At 55.3% G+C, this 27809-nt stretch overlaps 1 protein-coding gene across 2 annotated transcripts; it reads right to left on the bottom strand.

The window, feature by feature from the left end:
• Positions 1-348: 348 nt before the first annotated feature.
• On the bottom strand, positions 349-26555 carry MRC2 (mannose receptor C type 2). Of its 2 annotated transcripts, XM_058041622.1 has the most exons (30): positions 26441-26555; positions 15260-15658; positions 14811-14984; positions 14461-14625; positions 14175-14288; positions 13362-13505; positions 12668-12856; positions 11756-11910; positions 11376-11483; positions 8909-9024; positions 8631-8779; positions 8297-8514; positions 7934-8076; positions 7396-7498; positions 7169-7307; positions 6884-6919; positions 6230-6390; positions 5846-5913; positions 5491-5591; positions 5249-5394; positions 4724-4838; positions 4483-4646; positions 4160-4268; positions 3472-3710; positions 3217-3385; positions 2906-3055; positions 2510-2629; positions 1854-2033; positions 1418-1444; positions 349-574 (listed from the first exon to the last, which is right to left on the bottom strand). In XM_058041622.1, exons 1-30 carry the CDS (start codon positions 26553-26555, stop codon positions 354-356), a joined length of 4437 nt encoding a protein of 1478 aa, XP_057897605.1. In that variant the 3' UTR covers positions 349-353. The 2 variants fall into 2 exon arrangements, with proteins under 2 accessions (XP_057897605.1, XP_057897604.1); XM_058041621.1 differs by lacking the exon at positions 26441-26555 and having other exon boundaries at positions 15260-15977.
• Positions 26556-27809: the final 1254 nt, after the last annotated feature.

The following is a 27809-nucleotide window of genomic DNA, read 5'->3' as shown; positions in this document are numbered from 1 at the left end:
TCCCAAGGCAAAGGTGTCTTGGAGCCCGTTCATGCCACTGGAAAGCTCTCAAACTTATGCAGCAACTTCTCTCAAAACTTTTTAGCTCTGAAACTGCCACCACAGCTGCTGCAGGCAAAATCCCAGCAGCTGGGGACAAGCCCAGAGGGGATGGCAGTGACATGCCGGGCAGGAGGGACCCTGGCTCCCTCTTGCCCACCTGGCTGGACCGCAACCCTGATCCCAGCCCCTCTCCCTGCCCTGCCACACCAGTCCTGCTGCTACCCCTGCCCCGTGCACCATGGGGATAGCATGCATGATGCTCTCCATCCTCCCCCCTCCCCAGATCCCCATCCCCAGCGTCCCCTCTGCCATTAGTCTTGCTGCTCGTTCATCTCCATGTCTGACACCAGGATGTTCTTCTCAGCAGATTCACTGGGGTTGGAGGTGGTGCGGCTGTAGCGAGCGCTCTCGAAGGCGCCCCGCTCTGCGCCCTGTCGGCGCTTGTACAGGAAGACAACGACCCCCAGCACGGTGCACAGTGCCAGTGTCGACAGCACAACCACTGCGATGGTTGTTGTGTTCTCTGGCAGAGCTGCAGGGAGGAAAAGGCTGTTGAGAGGCAGACAGATGGCTCCTGTTCCCTGCTCAGCCTGCAGGAGAGGCTGAGGCTGGTGGGGCTCCAGCTAAACCTGTGTTTCTGGACAGGGTGATTTAATCATAGAATGTCCCGAGTTGGAAGGAACCCACAAAGGTCACCAAGTCCAACTCCTGGACCTGCACAGGACACCCCAAGAATCCAGCCCTGTGCCTGAGAGTGCTGACCAAACACTTCCTGAGCTCTGACAGTCTTGGGGCTGACCACTGCCCTGGAGAGCAGGACAGGACTGGAATGAGATTAGCTCAGTTGGTTAAGCATGATGCTAATAACACCAAGGTTGTGGATTTGATTTCCGTATGGGTCATTCACTTAAAGAGCTGGACTCAATGATCCTTGATCCTGGTGGGTCCCTTCCAGCTCAGCATATTCTGTGACTGCCAATCTGCTTTGGTGTTTTGTGGACATCTTGCTCTGGGCAGACCTCCTGGGGCTGGGCAGACTCCCTGGGTCTTTTGTGGTGTGTATGAACATTTAGCAGCTGCCTGGGATGGATCTTTGGGATCCTACCAGCAAACATGCTGGCCATCCCCCTGACTGACCAGGCAGTGTGGGCACTGGAAGGAGAGTCTGGCAAGCAGCTGGGCAGACACACACCTTCATGAAATGATGGCTCCTGCTGCTGAGAAGTCCTAAGTCAAGGCCAAAGTCACTTGGGAATGGCATTCCCCACCCGTAAACCCCATTCCTTTCATTATTTACATAAGTCGGGCTGTGGCACAGGCTCCCAGTCCTTGTTTCCAGTCCCAGTACTATGCCCAGGCTGATGGTGCTACTCACCTGCCCTGGAAAAGCTGCTCTCCTCCACTGCAATGGCAACATAGACAGGTGAGTGCATAGCCACGACACCCTCCCATCTTCCCACAACCAGCAACTCTGGACCCACACTCTGCACTGCTCCCAGTGCTGCACCACACGGGCAACAGGTGATGATAGCTGGGCTGGTCCTCTGGCTCTGCTCTACCACTGTCCCATCGGCCTCATCCCGCCCCAAGGAGCTGACGCAGCCAATGAGACACATTGGGCGCAGCCCATCACTGAGCCCAATGGAGACCTGTAAACCCCAACACCAACCCGTACAAGCCCCTGCACTGGAATTACTGAAAACATGTGGTTGGTCCTGCCACTGTAACAGTTCTGCTGTGCACCATCCTGCCCAGACCCCCAGCTCACCCTACATCAGCCCAGAAGCCTCAAGCAGCAGAGGGGGCCGTACCTCGGGGGATCTTGCAAATGACCCCCATGGTTACGTTTGTGCAGGAGCCTAAACGCCACACGCCATTGCTGCTCTGGATCCAGTAGCAGCTGTTCTGGCTAAGCATGCTGGGCCCCGTGTCGTGCTGGCCCCAGTTGGAGTAGTTCACAGCACTGTTGTCATGCCAAACCAAGGTGCCACCTGGAAAATGGGAAAATTAGGCTTAAGGAAGCTGAAGAGGACACCCCACCTTTGCTCCAGTTCAGAAAGTACAAGGAAGTGTGACAGGGCTCTGGGAAGCCTGGTCTAGTAGAAGGTGGGCCTGTCCATGGCAGGGGGTGAGACTGGATTGGCCTTAAGGTCTCTTCCAACCCAAACCATCCCATGATTCTGTGATTCTATGGTGAGGTGGTGTGATGAGGAGGACCAGGGGCTTCCTGAATCTGCAGGCTCCAGTGCCTTGAAGAAGGCTTTGGGTTTCCTATCCCACCGAGCCAGAGGAGGGCACACACAGTATGTCCAGCACAGCCTGAGACACTAGTGTGCCTGGTCACACTATGGTATGAGCCCTCCTCACTGGTGCCACCACCAAGGGCTTCCTCTGCTCACCACAGACTTGGTGGGAGTTCATGGAGGTGCCTGAGGGAATATCTCAAACCTCATTCCTTCCTTTGTACCTTTGGGGTTGAAGGTCATGCCCAGCCAGGCCCCCTTGGAAAGGCCCTCGTACGCCTGGAGATGCTCCCACACAAAGACATTCTCCATTTCATCCTGGATGGACAACACTGTGCCGCCAACTGCAGAGGGAAGACTGTCACGGAGAAGCCCAGAACTGAGAGGATTGAGTTAGGGAGCAGCAGTGCCCAACAGGACAAAGTTCAGGACCCACCCATGAACCACATGACGATTGGGGAACCCTAACAAGGAACAGCAAGGAGATGATGGCTGACCAAGGCTGGACAGGAGCACAGGGACAAGGGGGCTCTGCTGCACCCACAAGCATCCTGGGGATCCCACTCTTTTCCATTTCCAATGAAGCATCACCCTCCTTTACCACCCCAGCTCCCTCATACCTTTCTGGCACCTCTTCATGGCATCCTTCTGCCCAAGAGTGATCTCCATGTGGAAGGTGTAGCAGTGATCCCGGAAGGGGATCCAGGACGAGTCCTCCAGCGATTTGGGACAGCTGCCACTGTAGGTCCACTTGTGCGTGCGGGGGTGACCTGGGAAGCACATGGTATATTAAAGGTGTGGTGGGGCACAGGGTGTTGGGGTCCCAGAGCACAAGACCCACAAGGACATGTTCCAGAAGGTCCCTGGTGGGATGCCGTCTCCATCCCTTGGTCACACCCCACCCAGACTACCCCAGGCCGCTGGCCAGCACCTGTTTGGAACTGACAGATGCCCCCCTGCAGCCTGGTGTCACAGCCAGCTGTGCGCCAGCTCCCGTCCGTGTCCATGTAGGAGCAGCCAGTGATCTGCTGGGGCTCCCCGTCCTGCCAGTTGGTGTAGATGAGATTCTCCTCCGTCAGCCACGAGTAGCTCCGGCCTCCCTGGAACACCACAGGGAGGAGGTGCTGGGAGGCTGCTGTGATCCCTCTGGGGACCCGTGCCCCAGGTGCCTGCCCCCTTCCCTCACCTCATCATTGGCCAACCCAATCCAGAGCGGAGCCTGCAGGCTGCTGACGGCCTGTGTGAGGAAGGCCTGGCTGTAAGGGTTGGAGATGGTGGCCAGGGTGGCATTGAGGGTCTCGCAAAGCAGCAGCGCCTCGTGCCACCTGAGGGGTTTCTGCAGGATGCGGTAAGTGCTGTTGTGGTAAAAGAGGGTGCCAGTAGGAGAAGGGGGGAATGGTGCCTGCGCAGGGCTCAGGGCCGGGTCTGGAGGAGAAAAGAGACATGGTCAGAGGGCATGGAGGATGTTCCTGCATCCTAGGTGGGTCACCCTTTTGTTCATCCCTACCCAGGCCAGTCTGCCCCTAGCAGTATTGTGCTGGTTGCACCTGGCAACATCCTGGTGCAACTGGGAAGGACAGAAGGACATCCTCAGGAACAACAAGCATGACATCCTAGCACCATCCCCACCTAGGAGCTGTCCACCAGGATGCACGTCCCTGTGGGGACACACTGAGCCAGGTTGGTGTGCACAGGTTTGGGGCTGTCCCACAAAAGGCTGGGATCAGAGACCCACCCACCTAAGTTAAGTCCGTCTCCTCAAGCTAAACCCATTGCCCCAGGTTCCCCAGTCCCATCACAGCATGGGGCACCAGGCTGGCAGTGACAGCTCCTCAGCCAAGAGAGCTGGGGCTGTCCCCTCATCCCCCTCCTACCTATGCTCCGCTGGCAGACATAGCCGTGTTTCTCCTCCAGGCAGCTCCGGTCATCCCAGCGTCCCGTGAAGAGAGGGGGTGAGCCATGCCACACCACAACACAGTTGGTCTGCACAGCCAAACCACAAGGTCAGCACTGCTCCTAGCACTGTTGTCCCACACAGCAGAGATTCCCATGCCAGAAACCCCCACCCTGCAGGGCTGCATCCTGCACTGCCCTCGGAGAGCCACCCCAGCCCACTAAATCTTTCCTTTTCCAAGGCTGGGCCTGGCACTGTGGGACCTTCCTGAGGGAAGGGGGTGCTATGGGCAATCTCCCTCACCAGCTTGTCATTGGGGCTGGAGGAGCTGCAGCCTGAGGGCTCTCCAGGTGCCCAGCTCACGTGCCGCAGCGGTTCCCCCTCCACCCACTGGAACTCCCCCTGGGCATCGTGCAGGCCAATCCAGAGGTCCAAGGAGATGTTGGGCAGCATGGAAGTGATGAAGGCTGCAAATGACAGGTCAGAGGCTGAGGACCACCACTGGCAAATAGAACCCTGGTGGGGTGGTGGGGCAGAGACCTACCCTGCTCCAGGGGGCTGGCAATGGTGGCCAGGATGGCGCCCTGGCTCTCACACAACTGCTTCGCCTCTGGCCACTTCACTATCTCGCCTTTGTTGTGGCCATTGAAGCTGAAACACTGCAGACGCAGGGGCACAGGATGGGCCAGGAGATGCAGCTGACCCCAGTCCTGAGCCCTGCACCCTCCCCACTCAGCCACCCTCTGCAGCCCCATTCTGCCACAATGGTCCTTCTCCCCTTCACACCCTCATGCAGGCCACCCCCCAACCCCTCTGCCCTTCCACATCTATCCTGGCAAACCTGTGCACACACCTCACCTTCACCATCCCATAGCATGTCTCCCAGCATCCCTGTAAATGCACCCCCCAGCACTCCCCACAAAACATGTGCAGGCATCTCCATCCTGCCATTTTGCAGCCACTCTCTCTGTGGCTCCGCAGGGCTGGTGGAAGACTAGGAAGGAGCTGTCACCTCTCCATCCTGCCATCCCCTCTCCCATCCTGCTGTCCCCTCTCCCTCCACTGGTACCTTGCTGAGGAAGGGCAGCCAGCCTTGGGGACAGCCCCCACTTGTGGCAGCAGGTACCGGAAAGAGGGAAGGCTTCACAGCTGTCGCGTTGCTTCGCTTGCAGATGTAAGGAAGTGCTGTCATGCACTTCTGGTCCCCCCAGTCCTCTGTTGGAAGGGACAGGCTGGGCATGAAGCCCCTTTGCACTGGTACCAGTGCCCCAGCCACTCAGAGGCCCATGTGGAGCCCTGCCCTGCCCTCACCTCGGCTGGCTGTCATGTACACACACTTCCTGTCCTTGCTGATGGGCCGAGGCTTGCCTGGTGCCCAAGAGACAAAGTTGAGGAGGGATCCATCAGACCACCTGGAACAGCATCAGGAGGATGAGCAGTGACTTGGTGAATGGGACCACTTGAATGCCCTAACTGGGAGCTTTTTCCACACTACCCTCTTGGGTGAGGAATCTCCAGCCCAGCACCCCAGGATGAGACCCAAGATGCAGCTGCTGAGTCACAGCACTCTGAGATGTGGGAACAGCACTGTGCAGGGACAGTGGTATGGGGATGTCATGGGCACTGTAGGGTAGGGATGTCCAGGGATACAGTGGCTGTGACTTACTTGAACCTCCCGTCGTTCTCGTAGGTGTGCAGCCCAATCCACCAGTGCTGCTCCTGGCCCCTGGAGAACTGCACGCCCAGAGAGGACATATCAGTGCCCTTCAGGGACTGGAGAGTCTTTGGAGGCAACTGAGGCTGCCATGGGGATCAGACACCCTTCCCCAGCTTGCAAAAGCAAGTCAAAAAACATCACTTTGCGAAGCCCCAAACCCACCCCCAGGCATCAGGACCAGCCACCACACAAACCCATCATGACCTCAGCAAAGCCTAGCACCCCCAAATATGGTCCCTCCAGAAAAGGGTGAAAGAAGGCAAGGAAGAGCACCCACAAGGTAGCAGAGCCCATGGCCACTGGTGCCCTGGGAAGTTCCTGTCCCCTTGGTACCTTCTTCAGGTTCTGGCCCAGGAAGTGCAGCTCGGCCTTGCTGTGCACCGACGTCAGCTCAGCCTGGAACCAGCTGCAGATGCGCTTTGCCTGCAGCCATGTTGAGTGGTGTTCAAAGAACTTGTACTCGGCTTCCTGGTACTTCACCCACTCTTTGCTGCCTGCAGGCACAGACCAGACCTTACACTGAAGCTGACACCCCTGCCATGGTCACCCTGACAGGACATCCACATCTCTGTCTATTGGGCTGCTTTGCTTTTGTCCGTCTCCTGCAATGGAGCTGCAGTGAGATGCCTGGATTCCCCTCCCTCCCACAACCCTGCCCAGGATCCATCCTCTTAATAACACTGCAGCAGACATCCATTGAAGACATCAGGTGGTCTATGCATGACCTGAAGTTGAGCCAGGAGAGGTTGAGGTTGGATATCAGGAAAAGGTTCTTCCCTCAGTGAGTGGTCAGGCACTGAACAGGCTCCCCAGGACAGTAACTATGGCTCCATGGCTGCCAGAGCTCAAGGAGTATTTGGACAACACTCTCAAGCACAGGGTAGGATTGCTGGGGTGCAGGGCCAGGAGCTGGACTCAATAGTCCTTGTGGGTCCTTTCCAACTCAAAATATTCTGTGACCGTGTCAAAAGGCTGTGGCTAACACACCTTGGGTTGTGATCTCTGGCTCCTTCACATCGGCACCTGGAGAAAGGGCAAGAGAAGGTGTCAGTGGGGTGCAGGCTGGGATGCTCCCATGGATGCTTCTCTGCAAACCATCCATGGGCTACAACGGCAGGATGCCCCTCCTGAATTCCCCCAGAAGTGACAGTACCTGTCCCAGTCCCTGAATTAGGAATCACCCTCCCTCCTCCTAAGGATTCCGCCACCCTACAGCCCATGCTCCTCCAGGTCAGTCACAGCTGATGGTTTTGGGGACCCCTTTGCCAGTACCTTTGGGCAGTTTGCAGATCCAGTCCAGCTGGGCTTCACACTGCATTGGCATCCACTGCAGGGAGGCCAGATCCAGCACTGTGCAGCTCCGGATGTCATCATCATCATAGTTGCTGCGGTCAAAGTTGTGGTAGAAAAACTGGGGGTTGAGAGAGATGGGCAGTGTTGGTCCTTTCCACCGGCACCAGATTCGTCCCTCCCACAACCCAAATGCCCCCTGGACTCACCCCCAGGCCGTCGCTCCACCTCCAGCTCTGGTCCCCAGCAGGGTCCCGCCGGTTCAGGCCAATCCAGAACCAGTGCTGCTCATGGAGCTCCGGTTCTGACTCCCTGTGGGGACCCAGGGGCACATGTGAGTACACAACCTCCTTCAAACCAGAGGGGTTTATACTTCTCTACAAATATATATTTATAATCAAGGCTTTTTCTGTTTGTTTTCAAAGCCTGCCATCCCCACATACCTGAAGATAGGAATTGGGATAACAGGCATGCCATCTCAGGACTGGAGCTGCTTTAAACCCAAGCTCCATCCCCAAATTACACTGAACTTCCTGTGCATCTCCCACATTAGCCACACCAACTGATGCACCTTCTGTACACTGGTCTGTGCTCAGAGAGATCCATCCATCCATCCATCCATCCATCCATCCATCCATCCATCCATCCATCCATCCACTCACATGTGCTAGATCACCAGGAGGGCTGTGGGCTTGTGGCAAGCACACACCAGCAGTGGGACACACGCTGATGCCCCCAGCCTCTCACCCAAAAATCTTGTTGAGGGTGTTGGCAACAAAATGCTCCTCCTCATAGCTGCCTAGGCTGAGCAGCTGGGCTCCCAGCTCCCGGCAGAATTCCTGTGCAGCGATCCACGTCTTCTTCTCTTGCAGCTTTTCGAAGTTGAATACCTGGGAAAGCAAAAACCCACAGCATGGGAGGCTCAACAGCAGAACAGGAGCAGAGCCTTGTTCCAACCTGCAGGCAGCCGTGTCCCAGGACACAGTGGTGCCATCCAGCCCCAGCCAGGGTTGTGGAGTGCCTCTTGCAAGCACCAAAATGTGCCCCTTCATTCCCCTGCACAGGGGAGGCATGTGCATCCCCACACCAACCTGTCCAACCCCCCTTCACCTTGTAGCAATGACGTAGTTTGGGGTCGGAGCTCCATCCTGGGGGGCAGGTGGCAGTGAGGCTGGGTGTGGGGAAAGGACTGGGCAGTTCAGGATTGACTGGGGTGCCCAAGTTCTGTCGACAGATGTACTTGGCCTTGAAGGTGCTGCAGTTCTTCACCTCCCACAGCCCCATGGAGCTGCCGGTGGCCAGGGCCACGCAGCCACCCTTGTTGTAACCTGGAGTGCTCACAAGAGCAGGAGAGATGCCAGCCTTAGAGTTGGACTGTTCTGGAGGGCAGTGCCAGCCCTGCCCTCCATGAAGGGGGAGTCCTCATCCCACCCCCATCCCTTACCGGGCTGGTTGCGGTTCCAGTGAGTGTACGTCACCTCATCACCGCTCAGCCAGTGGAATGCGCCCGTCTCATTGATGTCCTGCAGAGCTGTCCAAAAATACTCCCCATCCCAGCCATAGATGAGACTGCTCACATATGCCTGCTCGAACCTGAAGGGACAGTGAGAGCGGGATCGTCCACCGAGACACTGAGCTGCCCATGATGCTCCAGCCCTTGGAAGTCACTTCCTTGCAGGGCTTGTTTTGGGGCAAACCCACCACCACTGGCATGGCACTGACCTGTTGGTGATGGTAACCAGCGTGGAGCTGTAGTCAGAGCATGTCTTGCGGGCGTCAGTGTAGGGGACACGGTCCTCACCCAGCCAGAAGCAGGATGGGCTGTGCCACTTCCAGCCCTGGGGATGGGTGACAAGGGAACATCCACCACTGCCCACCTTGACCTCCCCAGAAGGATGGGAGCAATCCCAGGGCACGAGAGCAACATCCCAAGTTCCCCACCACCACCTCTGCCTTCTCCTGGGAGGTCTCCTGCCCCCAGCTGCCCCAGCTTGACCCCGCTCAGCTTTGAGCTTCAACAAGCCCCTGGCCTCAGAGGACATGGCTACAAGGGAAAATAAACACCCAGGCAGCTTCAAAGCTGGGGCAACAGCTCTCCCTGCCCGCGTCAAGCCCCGGCCAGGGAGCAGGCAGGGGAACACAATCCTCCTCTTTACACTGCAGGACTGAGTCCAAAGCAAGTACCACCGCAGCCAGCTTTAATCCCCTGCCTTGTTGATGTTGGAGTCTCTCCGGGGTTGGAGACACAATAGTGTCTGTTTTCTGCCAGAGCAGGGAGCAGGGTGGCCCTGGGGGTGGCAGCGGTGGTGGCAGAGTCAGGAGGGACATGGGGACTCATCTGCAAGAGGGGACACACACCCTTCACAAGGGTGAAGTGGCTCAGCCAAGGAACCAAGTGGCTCCAGGCTCATGGACCCCCTGGAAGGGGAAAGCATCACTAGGGTTCTACTCCTCAGTCCCCTGGGCATTGGAAGGACAGTGGGGGCACATGCCATATGTGTCATCAGTGCAGTGTCATCAGCACAGTGGGGAAGGAAGCAGGACAGCAGCTTTGGGGATGAAAATGAAAACAACCGCAAATCCCAGTTTTGCCTCCAAGTTCCTGCTCCTGCAGCCTTTCTCTGAAGCTGGCAAATCCAGGTACAGACTCATAAGCTGGGTCCCTCCGGAATAGCATAGATGCAACTGAGCAACCAAGAAAGGAGGCCTGTCCTGGGACAATGCAAGGTCCCCAGATGGGTCCCCAACCAGCACCAGCCTCAGCACCCCTAATACCCCAAGGGTGCACTCCCACATACAGCACCACAACTAGTCCCTGTGATCTAAAAGAGGACCAGGACAGGATCCCCAACCCCAAGTGCTGCCTCCAGCTTCCAACTCCAGTGTGCCCCCACATCCCTCCTGATCTGCCTTTCCATTGCCCAAACCTCTATACTTCATTGCTTCCTTTTTAAGGCTGTTCCTGAAATAAAGGAGATTTTTTAAAGGGGGAAAAAGCAGCAAGGCCACCATGAAAAACCAGCGCAGTGGCCGGAGTGGATAGAACCGAATGCCTGAGCAAGATGTGCCTCCTCTCCACCAGCTTCTGCCTCTGGGTGGCAAAAGTCCTCATTGAGAATGAGTAAGTAGAGGAAGGATGGTTCTTGGTTCATTTGTCCCTTGCATTGGTTCATTGGTTCATTTATCCCTCACAGTTCATTTCCCAGTGCATCTCTGCTGGGCACCCAAGGCCAAGCTAAGACTGAGGCTGGAGAGCCAGGAGGGAGTTAAATCTCAACAGGGAGTCCTCAGGACCGCTTTGGGGACACGCAGATACATGGTAGCAGAACTCTGCAACTGAGTGTCTCATCCATAGTACCTGTGGACACGGAGGCTCTTCAGCCACGTCCGGCTGCCCTCAAATCTGGCTCTGCATGGCAGCTCTCCTGGCTGCTGTGCTCCCCCAAGCTCTGGCACAGCCGAGCAGCTGCTTGAAATGGGGCTGGGACACGGGAGGAGTCCAGCAGCACCTCTGGGAGTTGGCCTGGAGCAGCTGCTTGCTAGCCAGGGCACAAGCATGCCGGCCAGCTCTGAAAGGCTGGGAGAGGTTCAAGAGCCATGCTGCTGCCAGACTCAGTGCTTGGAGGCTTTGCAGAGAACCACAAAAACCACTTCCCAGCAAGCGTGGGAACAGGCCGGCTTCAGCCCTGTGCAACGGCTGGGGAAACCGAGGCAGGGCACAGGCTGAGTGAGAATCTGCTGGTTTAGTGTCCCCAAAATGCCCATGCCCTGCCCGGAGGAGGCAACCTGCCATCTTGTCAAGGCGTAGGGCTGGCAGCCACCTCCATCCTGCCAGGTTCCCACGTGCTCCTGTGTTTTAGCACAAAGAGAGGGAAGGGGGGATAAAATGAACATCCCTGCTAGCAGCCAAGGCTGCCTGATGGGGAAGAGTCTTGGACAATGTGCCCAGACGCATGTGTTTTGTGTCCCAATTTCTTCCCATGGACTCCTCTACCATGGCAGCGAGAGGCTCAGCAGCCCCAGAGTGCTCCAGCTCCAGCTCAGCAGTTCTCAGGCACACACCAGCTGCTCTGGGTGCTGCTCATCAGGGCTCCCCTAAATGGTTTTAGGGAAAGGTCCCCTTGAAGCCTCAAGCACCATGCAGAACCATGGAGCAGCCAGAACTACTGCTGCCCCATGTGCCCCTCACCTTTCGGCACCCGTGGTCATCCTCCTCCTTCTCCTGGCTCACCCGACCAGGCTTTTTGCAGATGGAGGGCAGGGTCTGGTTACACGGGCTGTCATTCCACCTCCCTTCCTGCAGGATGGTAAAAAAAGTGGCAGTGAGCCCATCTGACAGCCTGGGGAATGTCCCCGTCCCTTCATCTCTACACTGGGTCCAAAGACTTTACTCCCCTACACCAAATCCCCAACGATGATGACATAGATTCCTCCCATCCCAATGGCTCAGATGAGCTAGCTGAACACAGCTGGAGACACTCCCTGAGGAATGACTTCCTCAGCAATGAGCATGCTGCAGTGCTCCCTGCAGAGGTGCAGGATCACCCCCCATCCCCTCCGGGCTCTCACCGGTCCCCAGATGGTAACACAGTCCTCCAGGCTGTCACGGAAGTTGTTAGGCTCAAAGGGGTGCCAGTACGTGAACCTCACAGGTGTCCCATCTGACCACTCAAAGTTCATTTGCAGCTTGAGGTCATTTAGGCCAATCCAGAGCTCCTCCACATCTGCCGGGACAGGAAGGGAGGGAGTGAAGTTCGCTCCCCCTGGCTGACCCTGTGCAGACCCCCCATGACCTCAGCCCTCATGATGGAACTGGTCTCTGCACCAGCACCTGCCAAAACCCACTCAGGGCTCAGCTCTGAACTCCTTGTGCCAGTGGACAGGAGAGGGCAGGACAGGGCAGGGCAGCTCCTGCCTGCAAGGATGGACCCCTGGAGTAGGAAATTACAAGGACATGGACCCCCAGAGTGGGAAACACAGGGACATTTGCCTGCAGCTTTCAGAGAGGGGCTAGCAGTATGGGAGTACAAGTCCAGAACTGCAAGCTCAGATCCAGTGAACTACTGGTTTTCAGCCATTCCTTTCCAGCACATCCCAGTCTGCTCCCAGCCTGAGGGCAGCAGTATTTCCTCTCCTTCCTCCACTCTCTTATACCTCCTTGCTGGCCTCCTCCAGCAAGTCCAGCAGGATTTTTTTCCCCATCTTTTCCTACATTAACTAGCTGGGACTAGCACTATTCCCAGCTGCAGCTGTGTAGTTTTGACTTAGCACTGCCTGCTCTGGGAACAGCTTTTACATTTGCTGGATGGAGGACGCACCCAGATCATGGGCTCCTCCAAGGAACACAGCACCTGCCAGCCTGGGACCTCCGCTCCCTGCACAAGCACAAAGTCAACTCTGCAGCCTCCAGCATATCCAGGGACTTTTCCATGGACCCCATAAGACAGGAAAGGGGCTGCTGGCACAGAAAGCTCCTCTTACCTTGCTTGATCTCCTTGGTGACAAATTCCAGCTCAGAGAGCGTGTGGATGCTGACCAAATCACCCCCACTCCGCAGGCAGGTCTTCTTTGCCTCCTGCCAGCTCTTCTTCTCTCCTACCAGCCGGTAGCAGTTGGACTGGAAGGGCTGCCAGCTGGGCTCACAGTCCACCTTCACCTCTGACCACGAGTCTGGCAGGACACAAAGCAGCCTGAGGGTTCCTGCCCAGCTATCCAGCCCTCTCCTTGGCAGGGAAAGGACCACAGTCCTACGGGTGCTCAGCAGGCGAAGCCAAAGCCGCAGTGGGAAAGCCACGGCCAAAATATAATAGGCAGTGCAAGATGTAGGAATGGTGTCTTCAGAGCTCCAGGGAGAAAATAAAATCCCTTCTGTCTGCAGAGGAATAAGGACAGAGAGAGAGCATCCCCTCCCCTGGGGGCCACGGGGACAAGCTGCTCTCCATCCCTCCCTTACCACGCAACCTGGAATGGCATAAAGCACTTCTTGGAAATGTTCCTTGGGGATGACTTTTCCTAAATCTAGGGAGCTCAAGCCTTGCTCTGCACACTTAGGACACCAGCAAGCTGAGGATACCAGGGGCACCTATATGGGTGGCATCCCCCGATCATGCTGAGGTGGGAGCACCAGATGGGCTATGGAGCTGGCCCATTCCCAGTGCTGGTCACCCCTGCTCACCCGCCAGGAAGGGGTCAGCCGTGGCGTTGGGCTTCTTCTTGCAGACGTAGGGGAGGGCGATGCCACAGTCGCGGTTCTGCCATCCCCCGGACGACTCGGTGCGAATCACCCCGCAGTTCTCCTCACTGGGGTTGTCGGGCTGGTCTGGAGAATGGGATAAGGAGGGGACAGGCTACTGGGGATAAGGAGGAGTCAGGACAGAGCCACCAATGCAGCTCTCCCGGCTTCAACACCATTAAAACCCCTTTTATTTTGTTATTTTGCATGACGAAGACATGACCCCAGGATTATTTATAGTGCCTCAATAAACAAGAACCCAAAGGGTCACTGTTTTACCTGGAAATGTCAACAGCAGTCAATGGGTCAAAATACCAGACCTGAACTTCTCCCACCTGTCCTCAAACCTCCTCCAAGAGTATCACTGTTTTCCCCCAAATGCCTTTGGGTGATGGCACCAGGCATGATCAATGGGCCCTCTTCCCTCTGAGTACCCCAGGGTTAGGGATGGGTGTCTGCAGCTGGGAACCATTCCTCAGCCACACTCCAGCACTAAGCAGGGATGCAGCAACTCGCCAAACAAGGAGTGACAATCCACGTTATCCACAGGGTCAACGAGTGTTTGCAGAGGGCCAATTCCCCCTTAGCACCCTGTGTCCCTGCTCCAGCTCCACAGAGATCCCAGGCTGTTACACAGGCCCCTGGGGCTCTCTGTCCCTGCAGCAGCCTGGGCCACCTCCCTTGCCATGGAGCCACCTTGGGTGATCACTGGGTGTTCCTCAAGCCCCATCACCACCACAACCTCCCCTGTCTCACCATTCTCCCAGTTGAGGTACTTGAGGGGTGAGTTGTCCGACCACTGCCAGCCTCCATTGATGTCCAGGTCATTCAGGCCAATCCAGAGCGTGGAGCTGTACCCAGTCAACAGACCTGTAGCCAACACAGCCAGCAGGGCAGACTCAGTCCCCCAGCCCAGCTCACTCCTCAGCTTGTCACCCTCTCAAATGTGGGGCAAGCAGAGCAAACTGGCAGCGGCAATGCCCACATTGCCATCAGCTCTGCTCCAGATGAGGAGTACACAGATAGGCTGCCAGAATCTCACCATTGATGTAGGTCTGCTCATGGATCTCTGTGATGCTCAGCAGGTTGGCCCCTTGCTGCTCACAGCTATTCCAGGCTTCCTGCCATGACAGGGTGGACTGGAAGTTGAACTGGTAGCAGCTGTTTGTGAGGTGGTCCTTGTCCCAAAAGGTCTCACAGTCATTGCCTGTGGGGATGAGCAGGGTGAGCACCCAACACAGACAGAAGAAAATCCTCAATAACCCAATAAACCCCAACAACATGCTGCTCTGGCGCTGCAGACTGCTCACAGGGGAGACGAGAAGCCTGGAAGCCCCTAAGAGGGGATTTGGGGTTTTTGCTTTTTTCCATGGGATGCGTCCCCCTACTTACTCTTTATGGGGCAGAAGCCCCACCGCTCATCCTTGCCATAGTCCTGGGTGGTGGCACACCAGAGGTGCCCATCCTCCCGTCCTGTGCTGGTGCACTCGTGAAACCACTGGTTGTCGTACTTGAAGGGGATGGTGCAGGGCTTCCCATGGGAGTTGCCCTGGATGGTGTAAATCTCTGAGAGAAAAGAGGAGGCATTGCTTGAGGATGTGTCTATGGGGGCTGGAGGGAGATTTGGGGTGAGGGGCGCAGGTTGGCCGAGTGTGGGGGGCTGTGCAGTGCCCGGAGGCTTCCCACTCCCCATCGCCCTGATCCTGCCTGGCTCTGCAGCCCCAACAAGCTGGGACTGAGCTTCCTAGGCAGGACCCAGTTGCTGCAGCACCACAGCCTCAGCTCACATTTTGGGGTTGGTTTGAGTTACAGGAAAACACCAGTGCCCAAGGAGGCGTTACCAGAGTAGGACATGGAGCACAGATCTTCCTCGGTGCCATACGTCCTCCACTGTGAGCCATGCACCTGGTCCCCCCTGTCCAGGGAGGAATTGCCCAGGCGGGCACCTAGATGCTGCGAGAGCTGCTCCCCGAGCCCACGGCAGCTCCAGCGCATGTTGACTGACTCACGGTCACACTCATAGGTGGCCAAGAGGTGCAGCCCTGCTGTGGCATTGGTGCCATGCCATGATACTCCCAGGCACTGCATGGCCCCCACATTGAAGAGGCGATTTCGGGAGACCCATTTCCACTGCTGGGCTGTGGAACTGGCGTTGCAGCCCTTGGCCAGTCGCACCAGCGAGTCCTTGGTCTCCAGGCAGCCCTGCGTGCCCGTGTTGTAGATGAGAAAGACTTTGGAGTCTGGGGAGAGAACAAACGGAAAGGGTGAAAGCATTGAGGGGTGAGATTCAGTATGTGCCACGCATGGCCCTGACTCTTGACAGGATATTCTGGCTCTGTGCAAAGCAAGTTTTGGCATGCATCCCTGGGCACAGCACCTGGCATGCTGGGGACCACCACTTCCCTTCAGCACTGACTCAGGGTTTGCCCCAATGCCCATTCCTGCTGGTGGGCTGCGGGCAGAGTGACACAGGTGGGTGTCTGTATCTACTGTGGCATCACCAAGGGTGGCTCCTGGGCATGGGACCCAGCACAAAGTGCTCACCCACGCTAACTGCATTGCTAGAGCTGCTCAAAACTGACCTCCCATGGGCAGCAGTTGGCTGCAGCATTCCCAGGCATTGCCATGCTGCCAGTGCTGAGAAGCCAATGGCTTCACACCACCCATCTGCTCCAGGCGGAGAAAAACAGAGCAGGGAAATAGCGCATCCATCACTGCTGTGATGTGTGTCTGGGGACCTGCTAAAAACTATGGAGCAAACAGGAACTGCTGGGGAAGGTCTCCCATCCTGTGAAGGAAAGTGCCTGCACAGCCCCAGTCCCAGCAAATACAAAATGTCATGTCAGGACCCTTTGGAATCCCAGCCCACGCACCGGGAGGCGGAAGCCGAGTGAGGGGAATTGCTGCCAGCAGACAGAGGTGCAGCCGATGAGGGAAGGCAGGCCGAGATCAACCTAACTCCACACACATCCCACAGTCCTGCCTGCTGCCACAGGCCAACCATGATTCCCCAAGAAAATTCCCTGACCCCCACCATGTGACTTTATCCCAAAACCTGCACAAACCAGTAAATCCCAGACATGCTGGGACATGCTGCTCCAGCTGATGTGTCAAGTTTAAAAGACACTTTATTTCTTCAAATGAATGTTTCTAAGCTAAAAAGCCACCTTAGGGCTTGTCACTGTCTCTTCTTATCCCAACACCCCAGCAAGAATCCTCCTAAAGCACCATATCAACATCAGCACTTTTGTTGTTCTTTGTTATAAAACACCAACTTTTTTTCCACCACAAACATTCGCCAGAAGTCCAAGTGAACTCACGGGCCCCACTATATTTAGCTTTGGTTTGCTTTGGTTTTTTGCCATTGTATGAATTCTTTGGGCTGAAAAGGTTTTCATTTCCTATTTCCCCACAACCTCACCCTGGCCCAGCTCAGTTGTTACAGACAGCTCCTGCACATTCAAGCAACAAACATCTTGATTCACAGAACTTTTCTGCTCTGTGTATGAGAGGAAAAAAGAAGTGGAGGAAGACAGACATTTCCATTTCTTCTGGGAGTTCCAGCATCGACACAGCTTTGTGTCCAAAATTATGTCAGAGGCCCCTTCCCCAGCCCAGATGACATTTTTTTGATTATGTCAAATGAACAAACGTGAAGCTTGTTTGCAGGGCTTTATTTAAATTTAAATATTTATTTAATATTTAATTAAGTTAATAAAATTAAATTTTATTTCATTAATTTATTTATTTCATGTTAATGAAACATTTCATTTCACTGAAAATATTTTTAAAATCATGGCAAGTGAGAAAAGAAGCAAAAATCTAGACAGGGCTGATTCTGGCTGGCCGAAGGTCATGCTCCTTAAGCTGGTGCTGGTGTTTCTCCAGCTGGAACTGGCCTGATCCCGACCTGGACAGTGGGAGACCAACTCCTCTCCCACCAAACACCTTCTCCCACACCCAGACCATTGCTTTCCCCTTCCCACCTAAAGAGAGGGCAGTGAAGCCCCTCCAGCACCAGGGCTGTGGGGGTCTATAAGCAGGTTTGGGTGATGCAGCATCAGTGCTGTGACCCACTGGAGAAGGATGAGGCCTCCCTGGGGCCTGATACCACAGTGGCTGCTCTGCAAGGAGCCAAACACCAGTGCTTTGCTCCTTAGAACAGAAAAGCTGCTCTACTATGAGCATCACCACAGACAGCAACAGCAACAGGACATCTGTGAGCCCTGTCTTTCAATAAAAACTTAATACCAGGTTGGAAGAGCCCTGGAGCAGCTCAGGAATCGGTGTCAAGGTGCTCAGTGCCACACTGGGGCTGGCAGCACCATGCAAGGGCCACACTCACCAGTGGTCCTGCAGTGGCACCACATTCAAGGAAGCCATCCAGACTGGAGGGGGCAGGCCCGGGGCCAGAGAAGCACAAAATACCATTTTACTCTAAAAAGAGAAGAACTGGAGGTAGGAAATTATAGGCTATGGGACTTGGGCAGCCCCTGCACGCCGCAAGCAGCTCAGCCCATTGGCTCACAGAAGGCAGGAGAGGCCAGCAGTGTGTCCCCAGGGTCAGCTGGGCCATGGAGGAATGGGAAAGCTCCAGCACCAGCTCAGCCCTGGCATCCCCCTCAGCTCTTCCAGCAAAACTGCTCGCTGTGCACTGCTGGGGGGATGACCTGCATGAGCTCAACACAAGGCAGCAAAGCGGTGTTTCATCAAAAATACACCTTTCTTTCCCTAATTTCTACAGAATTTGGAATAGACTAGGTCCATGGTGTCCATGACATTGGCAGTGGTGCTTGGATAAGCTCCTGGGCACTGAAAGGAGCATTCAGCATTCCTGACCCCAGGATACATGTTTAGTTGGGTGGGAGGAGGCAAGTTTGGATCAATGAATCCCTTTCCCCAAGCTGATATTCTGCAGAGCAAACCCGATCCTTGCAGGAGGTGGCTCCAGAGGAGCATCCCAAAGAGACTGGGAATGTCCCCATCCTTTCCAGGACCTGCTGTCCTGCACTACCCTCAGTAGCCATGGCACAGCTCTGGCTGACTCCTTCCAGAGATGTTCCTCAGGTTTTGGTACCCACCTGTGGACCTGAAATCACACATGCAGAACTTTCCAAACGCCCCCCAGTTATGCAAACCAAATCACATCAACAGCTGCAGATCCTTCCCAAAGAGGGGCTGTCCTCTGGTATAGGACAAGGAAAACACAATCCCGCTGCATGATCTGCCTGAAATCACCAAAATTAAACCAGGGCTGGTATTGGCACACTCTGTCCCTCCCTCCTGCATCCTCCCTCTTTTGAGCAGGGCCAGCTTGGAGCAGCTCTAACCCATCGCATCCTGGTCCTCCTCCTCTGTGGAGGACTTGTGAAAACAAAGCAAAATCCCACACATTCCATCAAGGATGGTGCCTTGCTCCTGCCATGCATCCGCTGGGATGCTGCCTGCAGCCTGCTGGTGGGATCACAGAAAGCAGCTGGTGCTACAAGGCAGTGTGATGGTGGGGACAGGGGGAACAGCACTGACAGCAGGACACTGGCTCTGCCAGCAGAAACATTCTCCTCACCCTCGTGGGAAATACTGGGTGCTCATGCCTGAGCACCACAGGAGAAATTGGCCTTGGCACTGGTGGCTGAACACTGCAGGGATGGAGAAGCTGCCATCTTTTGAGGCAGCCCTCAAGGGAGCTTTTACACCCTGTGCTGGCTCCAGATTCTTCTTCTTACTCAAAAAAAGCAAGTTCTTGGCCAGCAGGAAGCCTGAAGTGAAGGAACTCAGCTCAACCCTTTCCACAACAGCTTTACCATCCTCAAGAGAATATGGAAAACTGCACAAACTTTCAGCTGTTTTGGGGACTGTGGGCAGCACTGGATGAGAGAGGCCACAAGGACAGTGGACAGAGAAAGCCCTGCAGCACAGCACGGATGGGCATCCTTGGCATCACCCAGCCCCAAGCACATTCCAGCTCAGCCACCCACAACACCCAGAGCATCCCTGCTCCATTGCATTTGTCACCCTCCTATCACCAGCAGGGAGCAAATTCAAAAAAGGACCCCAGTCCCAGTTATCCTGGACTGGAGCAGCTCCAGGGCTCTGGCTTCAGTTACAACTGAAGGCAAATGCTGTCCCCAACGTGTCAGTGCTGCCAGGCTCTGATACCACATCCCTGGCAGCCCCTGCCACCTCTCTGGCTCCTTGCTGAGGGTGATCATGGCACCGTGTGATGCCAGAGCCCCTTGCAAACCTCTGGAACTCATCCCTGCCCTGCAGCTGCCCTGGGAAAGGTGCTCCCTGCCCTTGTTCTCACTCAATGTTCCCCTTTATGTGGGATGTCCCAAAAAACACAGCTCCAAGTTGCTTGTGCAGGAGGCTGAACACCTCTGGAGCCACAGGGACGGATCCCCCTTGGAGATTCCTGTGCTGCAGACACACGCTGGATTTGATTTGCTCCAAACCAGCCAGTAAAGGCAGCAAAGCCTTGAAGCCCACAAGGTGCCCTAGCCATGCCAGCAAACAGGGCTCCACTGGCACTCTGAGACTCACGAGCTCCCTCAGGGGCTGCAGCCCTCTGTGCTTGCTAACACCTTCATTTGGATTTGTGAGCCCAGGAAAAGGTTTTACCTGTAACGTCCTGCAGCAAGAAACCCACCCTTCACTTGCAAGGTGAAGAAAGGAATCCCCATTTCAGCCTGAACATCCTCATGTAATGTTTCTCACCTGCCAGCAAACAGAGCATAGCAGCCCCAAGCCACCTACTCCAAAACACCATCTTTTCAGCCCATTTTTGCAGCCCAAGGGTGAGCAGTGGCTCTGAAACCCACATGGCCATGATGAGTGAAAAACTGTGGGAACTGGGAACTCATTCACAATAAACATGGTGGGGATGCACCAAGTATGGGGGAAAGATCAGCAGCAGAGAAGAAAAATTCCCGTGGCATTAAAAAAAAAAACATAGAAAAATATGACCAAAAATACAGTCAGGCTGGAAGAGCTGGGGATGTTCAGCCTGGAGAAGTTTCCAGGGAGACCTTAGAGCTCCTTCCAGTGCCTAAAGGGGCTCCAGGAGAGCTGGACAGGGACTTTGGACAAGGGCCTGGAGTGACAGGACAGTGGCTTTAAGCTGGAGGAGGGCAGGGTTAAATGGGAAGAAATTCTTCCCTGTGAGGGTGGAGTGGCCCTGGCACAGGTTGCCCAGAGAATCTGTGACTGTCCCACCCCTGGGAATGTCCAAGGCCTGGCTGGATGGGGCTTGAAGCAGTCCATACTAGTGGAAGGTGCCCCTGGGTCTTTAAGGACCCTTTCAACCCAAGCCATTTTGGGACTCCACAAAGAACCAAAAATCATTGCTCATGGAACACAGGAGAGTTTCACCTGACAGAGCATCAGCTGGGCCCAGCTTGCACAGCCCTGAGGAAGAGAAGGAACTGCTGGAACGGGGAGAGACCAGCCCAACAATTCACCTTCCAGTGACATTTGGGAGGGGAGGATCCCAGGACTGCCCCTGACCATGCCCAGACAGTTCTGCTGAGGGATACACCAGGGTCACAGAAGAGTCCCAACTCCATCTTGAATTTCATATTACTGGACAAATTATTCATCTGGAGGAAAATCCCCTTGCTGGAGAGAAGTTCCCAGCAAAGTCCAGCTCCAGCAGTCAGCGCAGGCATGGCTGATGCTTACAGTCTTGGTGCGGAGAAGAGCAAAAAGCACAGCCACTGCCATGAAGAGCACCAATTTTTGGCCAAAGGAAAGAAGCCTGTGCATCCTTCTATGGGCTGGGAATGGGAAACAGCGATAAAAGCATCAGCTGTGCCCATGGGAGCTCCCAACAGCAGAGCTTGAGCATCCCTGCTGCCAGCGATCATGGGACACGAGAGCATTCCCAGCCTGCAGGAGGGACATCACGGCTCTGCCTCACCCCCAGCTGCCTCTGGCATCGGTAACTCCATGCAACTCCTTAGAGAGGAACTTCAGACTTAAAAAAAAAAAAAAAAAAAAAAAAAAAAGGGAAGGAAATGCAGCCGTTCTGGCAGGCCCAGGACATGTCTGGCTCAAGAAAGGCACCAGTCCTGTCTGCTCCTGAGCTGAGAGGAGACACAACCCTCACCCCTGACACTCCTAAATTAGAGGTTTACAGCAAATGAGCAATGATGCCCAACATCCCACAGCATCACTCAGCACAGCACAACCCTGAGGCTAGGCTGGGGCCAGAAGCAGCTCTGGGTGCTCCAAGCCAAGCTTCAGAATAAAAGAGGGTGGTTGTTGTTTCGTTTTAAAAACAGACCTCAGGGAATTAAGGACCTCTTGCTGCAAAGAAGAAAGTGAAGCTTCTGATAGTCTGGCTATGGAGGGTATGGAGAGGCTGGATGTCCACTTGGAGCTGAGAAACTTCTCTTGGCTGGCCCAGCAGACAGAGAGAAGCTGTTGTTTGTATGGTAGGAGCTGTACGTGATGAGCTCCTTACTTGGCTGCAATGTTGACGGCTACCTACCACCCTGCTCACTCCTGTTGTCTCATAAAGGCTTTGGAAAGGGGCCCCATACTTCACTTCAGCCTCTCTACAGACATTAAGAAGCCCATTCTCCCAACATCCTGCCTGGGTCACAGATGAATGAATGCATTCCAGAAGGGATGCTTGTCCCTTGGCAGCCCAAGGGACTCACCACAGCAGTGGCCACAAGGGAGACAAGAACCCCAAAATCTGCCCTCCAGCACTCAGCAAAGGACAGAAGGATGGAAATTTTCTCCAATTTCTCCCTAGACCTGGCCCAGGCTCCAGCCCTGCAGCAGCTGCATTCATCCAGAGGTTCTGACTCCCAAGGAATGCAGGGACATGAAGGCAGCACTATCCTTCGAATGGCTCCAGCCAGGATGGAGGAATGCAATGGATTCCACCAAGAACATAGTGGGAGAGGCAAAGGCTCTCTCCCAGGACACAGTGGTCACTCACCCCTGAGCACTGCTCTGGTCCCAGATCCTCTGACTGTCCCCATTCCCTCAGCCACCAGCACCCCAGACCCCCAGTGGTGTGATGTGACACACAGGACAGCCCTGATATGTCCTCATAGACAAGGTGCTTCCAGCACAGTTGGCAGAGGACTTATCAAATATTTCAAAACTACTAAAGAAACTCCCCCCAAAATGATGAAAGATCCATAGATTTCTTCTTTACTGTTTTTCCAGCCTCACTCCTAATGTTCCTTCCCTGAGCAGTGGTATCACTGTCTCTGGACAGGGACATGCCTATTCACCAAACCTAAGAACATTCATACTACCAGGGGCAGTCTCTGGTGTCCCACATACATATATATTTTTAAATTAAAATTATATTTACCATGAAACTTCCCACCAGCTGCCCTTTATCTGCCTCATGCCCAGCACTTCCAGACCAGGCCATTACCGGGGTAATGGGACCTTTACTACAGAGCCCCAAGCTGCCATGTCGGGATTCAGACAGAGGAATGGGAAAAGCTCCATCTGTCCATTCCACCTATGCACCATCCTGCAAACAAGGCTGTTTTACATGGAAAATCCCATATGCGTCCCTATTGCGACATCACAAAGTGCAGTGGAGAAGTGGAGGAAGACAGACATCCCCATTTCTTCTGGGAGTTCCAGCATCAACCCAGCTGTGTGTCCAAAATTCTGTCAGAGGCCCCTTCCCCAGTAGTATAATTTCCCCATGGAAATTATACTGGAAAATACTCTGTGCCCCCTGAAAGCACCAAACCTTTGCTCCCAGACTAAAGAGTGCTCCCAGGAATTTGCAAGTCAATCCACTAATCATCTTCTAATCCTTAAGAAATTACAGATGGGCTCTTTAAGAACAAGAGCATCTGTGTGGGTCTCTTTTGGGCTCCAAGCAATCTTAGGAATGAGAAAAATGTTGATGCTCTGCGAGCTGTGCACAGTTCAGATTAATTAAAATCCTGCTCCTCACTGCACGTGAAGAAACAAATTTTACAAATTGCTTAAACAACCGATCAGGAAATGCTGGCTTAGGCTGGGTTGGAGTGGGTGGGAGGGCAGCTACGACTCCCCCTCCCACCCAAGATCCAGCCACATGGAACTGAGCAGAGCATGATGATCGTGCAGCACTGGGACCTCTGGCAGAGCTGGACCAAAGCCTTCCCTGCTCCAAGCACCCACCGAGTCAATGGGACCAGAGCCTCTTGTGATGGATTTATCATCTGGAAAAAATTATTTAGTACAGAGGGATGACAGCACCCTCAGCACACATTTGCTTTGATTTTGGGGCAAAACGTTTCCTTGGAAAATACTTAAGGAAGTAATACTTAAAGAGAGTGCCTCTGCCTGCAGGGAAAGGTGCAAAATCCAGCCAGAGAGAAAATGAAACCAGAGAGAAAAATCTGCCACGTGGCTTTAACCATCACCAAGACCTCAATGCCTGAAAATGCCTTTGCACACGCTGTCAAGGAGCACCTCCCCATGGGAAACCACCTGGGGTCCCCACACCAGCTGGGCGGCTTTAGGGGAAGAGGACAGTTTTGCAGTCGAACAGTTTTGCACAGAAGGTTAAATTAAATCTCTTTTCACTCTTGTCATCCCCATCCCCAAGCCTGCTGCCACGTCCCAGTGCTGCTGTGGCTGCAAATGGCGGGGAGGTGAGGTCTCCACTGTCCCTTGTGCCCTGCCAGGTTCCAGCTCTGACCCCTTTTCCTGCTCCCAAACAGTCTGAAGAAGATCGAGATATAATTTCTTGGGACTGCATTTGCCATGCAACAAGCTATTTCCATTATGAAAGGGGAAAATGGGGGGCAAATTAATGGAAAGGCGGCTGTGTTTGCTCGACAGGCTGTAAATTCTTTCCAGGTCCCTTTTGCATTCTCGCTAACCCACAGCTGACATGGCAGGACCTACACTGAGCACTGGATAGGTGGGTAGTTGATCCAGCACCAAGTCCTGGCATTGAGATAAGGACCTTGTCCTGCCTGCAGCCATGGCAGGATGGCAGCTGCTGCCTCAGTTTCCCTGAGAAGGCATGCAGGTGCCCACACAACGCTGCACAGATGGGTGAACTGAAGGATATTCCAGCAAGGAGCCCCAAACCTCCAGCCAAGAGCTCTGCTCCACCTTTCTGGCTATCCTGGAGGTGAGGGTTTGGCACAAACCTCTCAAAGAAGCAAGAGCTCCCCAGGGGAATCAATGCTTGTCTGCTGGGCTGGCCCCCATTGAAAGCATCCTTGTGAACAAGGAACTCCTGGGACTATTCCATCCTGATCCAAAACTCCCAGTAAGGATCCTCTCTGAGCTGCAATCTGGGCTGGTGCTGGGGGATCCTGGATGTAGCACCTCCATTGGCGCCATCCTCTGCCCCCTTCACCCACCAGGTCAGAAACAGGACTGATGCAGGGCAGGAGCAGCTGACAGTGGGGCTGGGGGTGCTCAGCACCAGCGAGGCGTGAGTGACGTGGCCCTGGCGGCCGCTGAAAGCCGCCTTGTTCCTCGCCCCGGCCCAGCACGGGCTCGGCCGCCACCGCTCCCGCCCCAGGCCGGGATAGAGGTGCCTCTGTCCTCACAACTGCCAGACTTGGAGCCCACTGACATTTTTTGGGATGAAACAGCCAGAATCAGCCTGTAAAGGTAGCAAAACCTGGCTGAAATGAAATAACCCCCTAAAAGCCCACAGAAGGAGGAATTCACGGCCCTCAAGTAAATTATGGGGAGGTCTAACAGGAATTCAGCTGTGAGAAGTCCAGCTGAGATGTCTACAAACAGCAGCAAACCCTGACCGCTCTTCCAAGTGCCCCAGGGTGAGGGGTCTCCTTTCCCATTGCTTCCTACTTTCTCCATCTCCCAGCCAAGCAGCTTCTCCTCTGATGCCAGAACCGACCCCTTGCTTGCCTGGGATTGCTGCCCACCGTCATCGAGTCCATGTTTGCCCCTTGAGTGCACTGTGAAACTGAGGGGAGAGGGGAAAGCCCTGGGGGGGCAAGGGGAGATGGGAGAGGGGATCAGTGTGTTCCTATGCTGCCACTTCCAAGTCTGCTTTGGATTTGCTAAATGTGCTCTGACAAAACAGGCCAAGGGATTACAGTTCTTTTCGGGCAAAAGTAGTCAATTTTGCTCTTTTCAAATCTTAAAATTTTCTGAATAGAGCCAAAATAATTCAAGGAAGTCCCAAAAGCAGTTCTTTAGTTCTAGGCTAGACGGTATTGGGATGAAAAGGGTCTCAAACGGCAATTTCAGGGGCCATGAAGAGGAGCCTCCAGTGTCTGGCTCGTAGTGCCTTCAGAAGGTTAAAAAAAGCTGCAATACAACCCGTTGACTTTATTGTGAAGACTTACTAGAAGAAAAAAAAAAGTTTGCAAATACACACTCGGGCCCCGATCCGATCAAAAAAAGATTTTATGAAAATCTTTTTCATCAGATTAACACGCCGGGAGAGGGGAGTGGGTCAGGATGCGAGAGGGCGGCAAGCTCCAACAAATCCCTCCGGCCCCTTCCCGACCTCCCGCTCGGCGAGCTGCGGTCCCCGAGAGACAAAGGGCCGGCCAGGGGCTGCGGAGCGCCGCGGGCCGGGGCCGCCCTAGGCCCGGAGCCCCCCTGGCCCCTCCAGCGGCCGCGGAAGCGTTTCCGCCGCCTCGGCCGGCGCTGCGTGGCCGCTTGGCGCGGGGAGTTAAACTCAAGAGTGATAAAAGGGAGTGAAAACGCGGCGGGACGGGAAGAAAACACGGCGCGACCAAACTGCAGAAAACAAAATGCGGCGGAAGGCACCACGACCGGAGAGGGATGGAGTAAAACAAACAGTAGTAAAAGCAAATGAAACATTCCGCGAGGAAATAGGCCACAGCGATGCGATCCGCGTTAGAGCGAGGCAGACCCCCCCGCCCTGCGCGCCGCCGCCGGGGTCCCGCTACCCCCGCCCCGGGGGAGCCCGGCCGGGGGGGCGTCCCCAGCCCCGTTCCGGCTCCTCGGCGTGGTTTGGCTCCTCGCCCCCCCTTTTCCCCCCGTAAGAAAACTCGGGAAAGTGCAGGGAGGGAGGGAGAGCGCGGTCCCACCTGGGTGCGCAGCGCCGAGCACCAGCTGGAGCCCGAGGAGGCAGCAGAGGGGGCCGCGGAGGGGGGGGCACAGCGCGGAGCAGACGGGCCGCGGTCCCGCCGAGCCGCGCCCCATCCCCGGCGCTGCCCGCTCCGCTCCGCTCGGGCCCCTCCTGCCGCTCCTGCCGAGCCGGGAACGCGGACGGGGAATGGGGCGAGGGGAGGGGGAGAAGGAGGAGGAGGAGGAGGAGGAGGAGGAGGAGGAGGGACGCGAGCGGGAAAGGCGGGGGAGAAATGTTACAAAATAAAATAAGAAAAAAAAACTGAAGCCGGCTCGCCGGGCTCAGACACTGCGTCAGCAGACCGGGGTCCGGCCCAGCGGCGGCGAGAGAGCGGGGCACGGCCCCAGCCCGGGGGGGCTCCGCCCGCTGCAGCGCATCGCTGGGGCCGGGGGTCCGGGAATGAAGCCCAGCCTGGCCAGGGCATCCCTGCAGACGCTCGGGGATGGCTGGCTCCCGCAGCAGATACCCACGCAGCCCTCTCCTCACCCCGGGTGGCCGCAGTGCCTCGGTACGGGGCGGAGGGCGTGGGGGAGATGCCCGCGGTGCCGCCGGTCCCGCTGCGGGTCGCCAGCGTGGGAGCCCACCTGGCCGGGGAGAGGAGCCAAGGGCTGCCTTGTACTCCCGCCACACAACGTCGCTTGCACCTCTGGGTGCCAGGCAGAGTCATCTCATTCCAAGCACAGCCAGCCCAGCTGGATCCTCCTCCATCCATCCCTGCGGTACGGAGCTAGGCAGCTCCCAGTTCAGCTGCGGACGCTGAGGTTGGACACGGCTCACTACACCTCCCACCACAAGCCCAATCCCTCCAGCTATGGGGCGCTGGTGCAGCTCTCCAACTTCTGGTGTTTTGCTTCGGGCATGAGACAAAGAACGTCCGCAATATCCAATGTAGGCTCCACATCCAGAGCTGAACATAAAAGGCTTTTAAAAACTTTTAAAGAACTTTTAAACTTTTATTTTCACACCTCCACTCCAGCAGGGCTGCCCATGGCCACAAAAGTCACTCAAAGAAGGCAGTATACATGGAAAACACTGGAAGCAGGCATATTCCTGGCTTTTTACACCCATTTGGTGCATTTGGGTGATGCTCATGGTGCCCATTCTTGTGGGAGCATCCGTAAGGGTGTAGAAGCCTTACCTCCTCAAACTCTCCTGGGATTTGAGCAGTGCAGGGAGAGTCAGTCAGTCCTTGAAACACAGACTCTGCCATACAGATTGAGGGGAGATGATGCTTTTGAGGAGACCAAGCTGATGGCAGAGCTCCCTTGAGGAGGAAGCAGGATCTGGCCCCAAGATGGCACAAACCCCTGAGGGGGTGAGGAATGGGT

Source organism: Melospiza georgiana, chromosome 28 (genome assembly GCF_028018845.1).
Source record: "Melospiza georgiana isolate bMelGeo1 chromosome 28, bMelGeo1.pri, whole genome shotgun sequence".
Lineage (NCBI taxonomy): Eukaryota > Metazoa > Chordata > Aves > Passeriformes > Passerellidae > Melospiza > Melospiza georgiana.
Note: the sequence above shows the minus strand (reverse complement) of the source record. Positions and strands in the feature narration are given on the sequence as shown.

Coding starts and splice junctions, on each gene's coding strand:
- MRC2 (XM_058041621.1), bottom strand. CDS start 15,977: ATGCAGTTAGCGTGGGTGAGCACTTTGTGCTGGGTCCCATGCCCAGGA. Junction 8,077..8,296: donor AACTACGTCATTGCTACAAG/GTGAAGGGGGGT, acceptor TTGCTTTCCCAG/GTATTCAACTTCGAAAAGCT. Junction 4,647..4,723: donor TGCCAGCCCCCTGGAGCAGG/GTAGGTCTCTGC, acceptor TGTCATTTGCAG/CCTTCATCACTTCCATGCTG.